Here is an 11,443-nt window from a genome sequence, read left to right on the forward strand (position 1 = left end):
TACAAAACAATGTAAACAGTAAATGCGACTGGCAGCCCTGATAAATCAAACCAGGGTCCAGTTTCAAAGAGCTGCTTAAGCAGAAAATATTGCTTAACAATTTCCTGCCTCTCAGAGGCTCCATTTTAAGGTGCCGAGCTACTTTCTATGAAACTGGGTCCATATGTCCGCACATGAACTTAAACCAGAAAAACTAATGAAAGTGTTTGAAGGGACGAAGTTTTCCTGGAATAGGATATCATAATTGATTGTTTTCACCGTTTGAATCAGAATACACTTGTTAAAGTACACAGTGATGAGTTGTCATATAAAGTCATATGAATTGAGGTCAATGTGGCCAGCTGACAGGCTTGGAAAAACAGTTTCTCATTCCGTGAACTTGGCGAAGCCCTTTCTTTCGATCTTCGCCACTGCTTGAATCCTATATGAATCAAGACCCACTGCTGCGACTTCAGCTTAAAGAGACGGTCACAGCGAGCTGGTCCTACTCGGATGTAAGGGTCGCCATGGCAATCGTTTATTAATAATGAACAATTTGAAGTGTCTGGTTACCTTGAGTCATGCTAAGGGGTGTTTGATTCGGATAATGGGGGTGCATGTACTTTAGTATCATAGCGTGCTGTATTAGGAAGTTCAAGTGCAGGTACGTTCGACCGGTACAAACAGGTGGTGAACTTGACCCCACTTTTGTCTACAGCACGATATCAGCATTGTCTTTCTGGAATTTCTGGAAATAACAAGCTTTGTAAATCAGCATTGCAACACACTTACGTTTAGTATAAATTAACCAATTGTTCATGTCGATTCATGTACAAAGTAATTAATTGGGTCACATTTCTTGATTTCTATAAAAAAAAGTATATTCAAATTATTTAGGAATAATTTTCTTGCAGCTCATTCAATTTCGTTTCAAAATTAATGCTCCTTTAAATCAACATTCAACCGTCACTGGCCGGAACGATCACTCAATAGTCAACTAGGCCCGCAAGATTCGTTCAGTTTCGTAAAAGCCAGCCACAAGTGTGTAAAAAGATAGTATAAACTCCACCCAAGAACGATCACAGCGTTACGCAGTTGTGAATGCCTAAAACGAAATGGAATGACTGAAAAGAATCTGATGAGAAAAACAAAATTATGTGTTCACGAAAAGGAAATCTGATGCGTTATTATGTCCTGCTTATTAAAAGAAACCATAATTTGATACATTTGGGGAAAGTGCGTGAGTGTGTTTATCAAATTGACCGATTTTTACTTAAATTGACGTTGGTATCATTTACTTTTAATCATGCAAATTAATATTCATCGAAGTCTAAATACTGAAATAACTTCACAATAAAACTGTTTTCTTGTTTTAAACAAATATAATTTTATAATAAGTTTATAATAAAAAAAAAGTTTACATAAAACTGTTGTCTCCAAATGGGACCTTTGTTATGTAGACTAATGTGGCTGACAGCCAAAATAATCAACGAGGAAATCTTTGGGATAGCCGGGGTCTAACTCCTGCCCATTCGCGAACCGGTAGTACTCACGCCCAACAAGAAGATATATGGCACCTGTAGAATCATCAAACCAAAAATGTCCAGCGATTAACAAATTATGTATTTCAAAAAAACTGAAAGGGACACGAAGCCTTGGATCGGGCAAGTTGGTGTGTGAAAAGCGTTTGAAACCGTTTGTTATTAAAATGCAATGGTTAGATTGATGTTTTAAAAGTATAATACAATGATCAACACAAACATGCGTCAAAATTGCACGGTTTTTCTTTAACTTTGCGAACTAACACATCGGCAATTTTATGGAGTCAATTCTTGACTCCATAAATTAGCGTGTCCCTTTAATGAACTAAAGATATCTGCCTTGGTCCAGAGCCACAACTAATCAAGGGAACACAATTTGTACGCGTCCGTGTTTACGAACAACAGTTTGAAAACCAATGGTGCAGCAGTTATCTCAATGTTTTTTAATACACCAAGTGAGAAGACTGGTCTCTGGCACTACCAATAGTGTCCACTGTCTTTAAAAGAGTTTATTGTTCGACAAAAGAAGGCTCCATCAAATTAAAGATCACAAAAAAACTTTGCATCACCGGGGATAAATACAAATATTTGTTTGATTTCACCGGCCCCTATACGCCGACGTGTGTTAGCACTGTATACTCATGTCTTTCCCGAGTTTTATGAAAAACAAATTACGCTCAATTTTAATTTACTTTGAAATCATGATATACCTGATTTATCAACGAATGCTGCTTGTACTCTGCTCTTTGCTGGCAACCCTTGGAATACTTTGTGAGCTGCCGTGGGGAAACCATCTACAATGCTCAGGGTTGTCTCGTCGTACTTCCAAACCTTCAAAAAAAAACAAATCATAGAAAAACATTAGCAATTATAATACACTGGAATAAATATGCTTTGAGGTTGCGTTTGAAATAAAATTTAAAAAAAACTGTTGAAGATGATCTTATGGTATGTGGTAATTTGTTTAAGAGATGTCCGTGCCACATTTACATCATTGTAAGGTGATAAGTTAAATCGTATCATTCGTTGAAGCTACCTTAGCCCACTTGAAGAAGTATGTATGTCGTTCATTGCTGTCATGCATGACTGCAGAAGGCCCCTTAGGTACTCCAAGTTCAGCTATTTTAAGAGGTGTTCTCTGCTCCTTTGTCGTGCCATCGTAGATCCAGTAATTTCTACCTTTATGCACAAAAGAAAGTATGATTATTTGTTCATTCAGGCTTTACAAAATGTCCATTCTGTTTTTGTTTAGCCATGATGGAATACTATAACAGCAGGTTCGAGCTTTTTCCTGACGGTCAAAGCATCATACTGATCGAAACGTCGAGTAGTTTCTATCATTTTCAAAGCAGCCACCACCACTATTTCAAGCAGAGTTTTTGTCATAATTTCTCAAATCTAAATAGATATAATTTAACACGGTTTTCCACATGTGACTGCTCTATATTCAGACAACCACGTTCTGACATTATTTCAAACCCCTCTCATACATACTATATTGTCTATAGGGTTAACGTTAGGGTTAGGGTTGGGGTCCGGGTTATTGGAATATTATTGGAAAAACCCTATGTGTGTCAGAACATAGGGGTATAACCTTTCCAATATCAAATGAAAACTCCCGTTATCAGTGTTGTGTGCATGTTTATGAAGAACTCATGACCTACCTCGAAAGAAGACAGTTTTACCGTCCCATCGTGTATACACAGCCGACGAGCCATCCTTAACATTATGGAAGTAGTCCTTAGCTAAAGTGCCTTCCTCCGGACCGATTACATTTTTAGACATCGAGAGTTTCCAGAACTTGTTTCCCTTCAAGTTTAAAACACAGTAATTGGTGTAATTTTTATGGACAGGTGTGTTTGTGGTCTGACAATTTGAATTCAGGTTGGCTTTTACTGCCTTTCTTTCGCCCTGGACCCCGTTCACATCCTGCTTCGGACCAGGGCCTTGCATGTGGATAGGATTTTCAGTCCCTATAGTACCACCATGTGCCCAATTTCTCAAAGTAGCTAAGCACATGCTTACCAGAATTAGGTTACCAGTCAAAATAACATGCTCCATTGTACAACTTGACTGGTATCCTTATCATTTCTGCTTAGCAAACAATTATTGTTAAGCAATATTTTCTGCTTCAGCAGCTCTATATGAAACTGGGCCCTGATTGATGAGGGGCTTTCCCATTCATATTCTGGCCCGTAAAGGATTTGGGTACTTTTTCAAAATGTACAGGGTTTGAAGATAATGATAGTGGAAAGCTTTCCTTCAAATATTACGTACTGAGGTGATGTAGTTTTGGAGAAATGAGTAAAACAATGTCATGAAAATACGTTTGTAAATGCTTAAAATAATTTTCGTCTCATGAGACGAAAATTATTTCCATGACATTGTTTTACCCATTTCCCCAAAACTGCAGCACCTCAGCACGTAATATTTTCAGGGAAGCTTTCTACTATCATTACCTTCAAACTTTGTAAGTTTAGTGTAAATCTGTGGACATTGTGTTTTAGTCCTACAAAAAAAGTACATAGACCCTTTAATTTCCACTTGGATTGCATCTCATCAATCCTGCGCCTTCATGCCTAAGATACAATGCAAGGCATTAAGTCGAGAATAAGAGTATAGTTTCAGTGACGTGACATACAAAACATTCGGTCGTTTTACTTACTGTGAATACGTAGAGTATTTTCTTGACCATTGTCAGGCTGTGGATACCAATGATGCATATTGGATGCTCTGGAACCACGTCAGGTACATCTAGAACCCTTGGATTCCGTCCTATAATGCACAGAATACATAAACGTTAAATGAACACGTTGCCTTGGATCGGTCGAGTTGGTCTTTGAAAAGCGTTTGTAACCGTTTGCTATAAAATGCATATGGTTTGAAAGATGTTTAAAACGTATAATACAATGACCCTCACACATTTGCCTCGAAATTGGGTGGTTTTCCTTTTACTGTGGGAACTAACACGGTCGGCCATTATGGTTACGTTGTCGACGAGGTAAAAAGAAAACCACGCAATTTGAAGTGATACTTGTGTGGATCATTCTATTACTTTTAAAGGCAGTGGACACTATTGGTAATTACTCAAAAATTAGCATAAAACCTTTCTTGGTGACTAGTAATGGGGAGACGTTTGGTAACAGTCAAAGCTTTATTGCAAAAATTACAAGCATACTATTTTACAGACATTTCTCGAGTACAATTTGTTTGATGATTGTACCATTATATTTGTAATATAAAAGTAAATTGCTTGCCTTGGACATGTTTTTGGAAATTGAAATATAACACGTTTCCAACTGAGTATGCACATCATGTTATCGTTCACTTTTGAAAAAAACAACGAAAAGTCCTGAGTTGAGTGTAGATTCGTAAAAAAATAACAATACACTTTCATCAATAGAGTGACATCACAGAAATAGTTTAAAGCCATTGGACCCTTTCGGTTCAGAAAAAAACAACTAAAAGTTACGGATTTATTTTAAACACATGTCATGACACGGCGAAACGCGCGGAAACAAGGGTGGGTTTTTCCGTTGTTTTCTCCCGACTCCGATGACCGATTGAGCCTAAATTTTCACAGGTTTGTTATTTGATATAGAAGTTGTGGTACACAAAGTGTGGGCCGTGGACAACACTGTTTACCGAAAAGGTCCAATGGCTTTAAACGTGACTGTTGAATTATACAGTAGGCCCTATACCAACAAATGGGCTTAATAAATGGGAAAACTATAAATGATCCATATGTTAGGTGAACTCCAAACTTGAATTGTTTTTTAACACAAATACTAATTCTCCGAATTCCACTTTAGAGACATTAAAATCCTATCGAGACATTTACAAAGGGTCACGGTTCTTTACGTCACACCGTGTCATTGTGGTGTTTTTTTCCGAGGAATGGCTTCGTCAAATTACAGGAAACACCGTAGACGGTTTGGCTAGGTTTATTCGACGAAAGGGTGGGAGGGTGCTTGGAGTGGAAAAACACTGACTACCGCATCATTAAAGGCACTGGACACTATTGGTAAAGGTATCAGCATAAAACCTCACTTGGTACATACATACATACATACAACTAAATATTTATAAAGCGCCTTTACATCAAGATCAAAGCGCTGGTAACGAGTAATGGGGAGAGGTTGATATTATAAAACATTGTGAGAAACGGCTCCCTCTGAAGTGACATAGTTTTCGAGAAAGAAGTAATTTTCCACGAATTTGATTTCGAGACCTCAAGTTAAGAATTTGAGGTCTCGAAATCAAGCATCTAAAAGCACACAACTTCGTGTGACAATGTTTTTTTTTTTACCATAGACGACCAATCGAGCGCAAATTTTAACAGGTTTGTTATGTTATGCATATGTTGATATACACAGAAGACTGGTCTTTCACAATTATTACCAATAGTGTCCACTGTCTTTAAAGGCACTGAACACTTTTTGGTTCGCAAAATAATTGTTAGCATAAAAACCTACTTCTTAACAAGCAATGGAGAGCTAATTGAAAGTATAAAACATTGTGAGAAACGGCTCCCTCTGAAGTAATGTAGTTTTTGAGAAAGAGATAATTTCTCACTAAATTTTCGGCAACAGATTATCATTGGTTTATTATAGGTTAGTTTGTATCTTTAAAGATTGAAACACATATTGGATTCCAAACGTATGGAATCGCTATAATTTTCGTATGGGGTAAAATAATTATGCAATCATGTCAGTTATTGGCAGAGATTAATCTTTAAGTTGATCCGCAATAAGTGTTCAAGAGATTAAATTACCGTATAAAAGCTGAATCCCTTGGACATCATCTTTGGGTAGTCTGAGGTCAGGGATATAACCCTTGTCGTAGGGGAACATCAGTGAGCTCTTTTCTGAAGCATGAGCCAACCCAAGAGCGTGACCTATCTCATGAGTTACCGTATACAGGTAATCAGTTCCTAGTAATTCAAGATAAAGAATTGGATTAAACTATATAAAGGGCATTTGAATGGTGTTTGGCATCTGGGCCCAACTTCATAGCCATGCTTAACGGAAAGCAAATTTTCGTGCTTAGTAGAATAATTGGGCGAACATTTATTGCGCGTTTACTATGGACTTGCATTGTAACGTCATTTTCGTTCGGTAAGCACCGAAAGGTTAGCATGCCTTTTCGATCGCTTACTGTAGCAGCGCTATGAAATGGAAATCGCACAGTAAGCACAACGTAGGCCGCTAAGCAGTGCTATGAAATTGGGCCCCGACTCCTACCCCTAAACAAACATTAGGCCAACTTTATGCCACCATGGGGCCAACATTGTGACGTCATTTTTGTGCGGTAAGCCCCGGAAGGTTAGCATGCATTTTCGTGTGCTAACGGTTAGCAGCGCTATAAAATAGAAATCGCACAGTAAGCACAAAATAGGCCGCTAAGCAGTGCTATGAAATTGGACCTTGACTCAAACCTCTGAACAAACATAAGGCCAACATTTGGCCACCACGGGGCCAACATCGGTTAGGTCGCTAGCGCATGTGTGTCATTTTGCCCCGAGGGTGTACAAAACCCATGGCATTGTTAGTGACGAGAGGTACTCGATAAAGCGCGCTGCCCATGGTAGCGAGGCTGGTACAATGGCTAAGGATCACATCACGTGATTGGTTCTCGACCATAACAAAATCGCAGATATGTTACCCCGTGGTGTTATACTAAAGTTTTGCGGAACGGTTTTCAGAAGAAAAATTAATAGCAAACCCAAATAAAAGGTACGTTTGGAGGGAGGACTGGGGGAATGTGTCTACCTTCTGCATGTTCTTGATGGGTGAATACCTCAGAGTCATCCAGATGCACATCACCGTCCGCGTCTCCCCAACCACTATTGGGGTAGAAAGCATGGCCCAGTGTCCCTTTCAGACCGTCAAACAACGGGTCTCGTACTATTTCGGTGTGGTAAAAGGCGCCAAATAAAATATTCAAATCGGCTTGTTCGTCCCCCTCTACCTATGGTGGAACATACACAATAGATGGATTACGCATGACGTCATTGGCCCCCATCTTTGATGTAAAGCAATGGGGAAAGTTCAATGATAGCCTTTCAGGCGTGCACGTTTCATCAAAGATGGCGGCCAATGCATAGTGATACGTGTTACAAAACAGATGTGCCATTGTCTTGTATAAAACATTGTAAACAGACTGGGCAAGTCGTGCGCATATCATTCGGACATTTTTTGGGACACCTATTTCTACATGTTTCTCAAACTTGCTCACTTTAGCGGTCTCAGTGTTCAAATACGCGCGAGACTTCTCAAATCGAACCAATGCAGCCACAGTATGAGTCTTGCTCCTTTTGTAGTCCCTTACAGTTTGTAGTAGCGATGGGAAAATTTGAGGGCCACTGCACTGGTTGACCTCTTAATATACCTTTCTATTGCAACGTCACAGCCCGAGTTTTTGCCAACCATGGTTGGGAAACTATGTGAAGCCATAGATGCAAAGCAAAGCAGATACTGCTTTTGCTTTGCACTGGCAAAGCAAACTATTGCTATAGCAATAGCAATAGCAATAGTTTATAGCAATAGCAAACAGCAATAGCAATAGCAAACTATTGCTATGTAGCAATAGTTTCTATCAATTCTAGATTTAGAAATAGTGTTGTTGGGGGAACAAAGCAACAAATCATGTAATGAACTATTTTATTGATTGAAAGTTTGCAGATAATGTTTAGTTTGGTCACTTCGTATGTTAAAATGATTGAATGCTCTGCTAACATTCGACTGTCCATGTAACCCAAGCATGGTTTATTACCAGTAATTGTGGGTTAGGCTATATTATGAAATGGTTTGAAAATGTAAACCACTGAATGAGTGTTTAAGATAACAGGCTTCCCGAAAAGATGACGTAATGCGTTTTACCTTAGCGAAGGACAGAGGTGTGACGTCACTCCACAGTTGAAATGCCCTTTCTGTATCTTGCTCTACCTGAGCTGGGGTGATTCGGGACTTTGAGCTGTCTGGGTAATTAGTTATCCTTAAATGAAGTCAAGTAATATTAAACTTTTTAAAAGGGGTTTCGAAGCATAGATTTATCATTCAAAATATTACACCGATTCTTCGTAGGAATAGTTTAAAACACATCTAATTCTTCAAATCAAGTATGTTTTTAAACATGAAGCTTAAAATATATTTACTAGTGTCCCCGTAGTAAGAAAACATGAACTTTAAATAATGAAATAAAAGTGGCATTTTTTATAAATATTGGCAGTGTATACTTTTGGTACTTTGTCCAAGACCAGTTTCCTCACGTGGTGAATAAACATTTGGAAATTTGGGCTCACTGGTTATCGAAGCTGCAAGGGAAAATAAAGAACCATTGTTGCTTAGAATTGTGTGTTTTCAGATTTTTGAGAAAGGCTTTGTGCCTTAAGCCTGTCTCAAGATCAAACATTATGGGTGAGAGAACATCTTTCTCTAAACATGACTTCAAAGTGCCGTTTCCAACGGTGTTTTATCAACAGTTCTCCAATATTTACCAATGATATGTCCTCCCTAAGAATGCAAAAAAAAAATTATTTATTATTTACTTGTATTTAAGATTCGTTTTGTCCCATTTATATTTCAAACCAGCCACGGCGTATCTCTTGTGCCGTTGGTTTCCTTCTTCTCCGGGTGCGTCTGTACTCTCTATCCTCGTATCCATTAATTCATCAGGTTCATCGTGCACACCACATCGGGCCGTCTTCATCATCTTCACGGTAGCCTGGTCAAGTCGACCCGTCTGGTTGACCGCTGCGTATTTCTGCATCTTCTTTACAGCTATGGTCATTTCCGCTACGTCCATTCGGTCTGGAGGGGCGTTTCCCTTATCCGGTGAAATAAAGCCGTAATCAGCCAGAAAGCTCTGAAGGGTGAAATTGAAATAGAAAGAACATAAAAAAATCTCTTTCCCTGGTCGACAGAGTCGAAATCAGCTATGTACTCGTCCCTCGACACCTTTTAAGACACTGGACACTTTTGGCAATTGTCAAAGACCAGTCTTCTCACTTGTGTATCTCAACATTATGCACAAAATAACAATTGGTCGTCGTAGTTGCGAGAGAGCATTGGTAGAAAACAAACACCCTCGTCGCACAAGTGTTGTGCTTTCAGATGCCTTTAATTCAAGACCTCCTCCTCTAAGACAATTAATTTGTGAGACATTGCTTCATTCTCAAAAACTACGTTAATACTTCAGTGGGGGCCGTTTCTACTCTCACCAAATGCTCACAATTATTTTCTGAACACTGCCTGAACACTGTTGGAGGAAACACGTCCCTGTCAACTATGAAGAGCTTTTGTCTTCCACCAATTTTCCTTCAATAATTATTGTTAATCGTTTATTTTAGCAACTGTACCAAAACCTTCAACCTTGCCAAAGATTATACATCGTACAAGTTAGATAATCACACAAGAACGTATCGACAATGCTTAAAGGCACTGTTGGACACCTTTTGGTAAAACTTATGTCAAAGGCCAGTGTTCTCAATATTTAAAAAGTGTTTCACAGCATGCATACAAGAAATCGGTGAAAATTGTGGACTCAATTATTGGTCACATCAAAATTGCAAGAGAATAATAAGAAAGAAGAAAAAACACCATGTCGCAAAACTTTGTGTGCCTTCAGATGCATTTAATTATAGAAGGCTTCGGGCCTGAAGTATTTTATTTTATTTTATTTTAGTGAGAAATTACCCCTTTCTCATAAACTACGTTACTTCAAAGGGAGCAGTTTCTCACAATTATCAACAGCTCTACATTGCTCCTCACCACAAAGTTTTACTACCAACAATTATGTTGAGTAAAACGTGTCCAGCTAGTGCCTTTAAGTATGCAGAGTACTGGCCTAAAATATGGTAATACATACCGCAGCTTTGACGAGTGTAGAAATATCATCCGGGTTCATCAAAAGATCCGTGTATACAGGTACAGAATCACAGACTATAAAAGTCATTACAAGACAAACTAACATGGAGACGAACTTCCTTTCCCTGCATGACATTTCGTTCAAAATTGTAGATCCCAGTTTGCGAATAAACAAGACCGACACCACTACAAAAAGTAGTTTTTCTGTAATTATGTGAAGTTCCACTTCTCAAACCGAGTAATATTAATACCGAAAGTGAGAATGTGTGTTTTATAGGACCAGGCTCGAGAGTCCGTGATTGTTCGGTACGAGGCCCCACAAGAGTGCAGTGTCGTTTTCCGTATAAACCAGTGTTGATCACAATAACACGTGTTTCTCAATGATGCTTGATCGGTTTAAATGGGGCCAGGGTCAAACATACGTTTAGCAGTTGAACTTGGATTTAAGGGAAATCAAACCGAAGATTGGAAGAATATTGAATTATTTGCTCTGATATCAATATTTTGGATCATGTTGCATGACATGATCATGTTGCCATAGTATGAGGTAAACCGGGTCAGGTCGGATCGGGTCGGGTCAGGTCAAGCTGGGTCAGGTCAGACATGGTCAGAGGCGTATCGGCCTAAAACATGTCATTGAAAAGATGCCGGCTACCGATTAACTGCCACTTTAATTGTTGGCAGTAAATCGGGGGCATCCTTCCATAGTTGTTTATAATTCAATGAGTTGCATTGCTCAAAAGTTAACAGCTGATGATGCCGTCTTCAAAACAAAAACCATACTTTCACATGAGAACGGACAAAAATGGCTGATGTGGTGTGAGATAATGATAGAATCCCAAGCACTTTTTAGTTTTTAACTAACTATACCATCATCAGTGGATACACAAAAACAATAGCCAACAAATATTTAAATCTACATTATTTTGGGTTGAATCGTCCAAAAAATGGTCCTCGCATCAGATTTGCCGTTGCAATAAGGGAGTGAGAACCTTGATCATGCAGGCTGCAGTAATGTTGTGGTGGGAAAACTAAATAATATTATCTGGCCGGTGG

The 11,443-nt window shown here is 38.8% G+C and overlaps 1 protein-coding gene across 1 annotated transcript; it reads right to left on the reverse strand.

Annotated features, from left to right (window-relative positions):
* Nucleotides 1–130: 130 nt before the first annotated feature.
* Nucleotides 131–10,922, reverse strand: LOC117292616 (matrix metalloproteinase-16-like). The gene is made up of 10 exons (XM_033774737.1): nucleotides 10,389–10,922; nucleotides 9,070–9,386; nucleotides 8,402–8,516; nucleotides 7,292–7,490; nucleotides 6,295–6,453; nucleotides 4,186–4,295; nucleotides 3,185–3,329; nucleotides 2,557–2,699; nucleotides 2,231–2,351; nucleotides 131–1,556 (listed from the first exon to the last, which is right to left on the reverse strand). Exons 1-10 carry the CDS (start codon nucleotides 10,521–10,523, stop codon nucleotides 1,441–1,443), a joined length of 1,560 nt encoding a protein of 519 aa, XP_033630628.1. The 5' UTR covers nucleotides 10,524–10,922; the 3' UTR covers nucleotides 131–1,440.
* Between the last annotated feature and the right edge of the window lie 521 nt (nucleotides 10,923–11,443).

This window comes from Asterias rubens, chromosome 7 (assembly GCF_902459465.1).
Source record: "Asterias rubens chromosome 7, eAstRub1.3, whole genome shotgun sequence".
NCBI lineage: Eukaryota > Metazoa > Echinodermata > Asteroidea > Forcipulatida > Asteriidae > Asterias > Asterias rubens.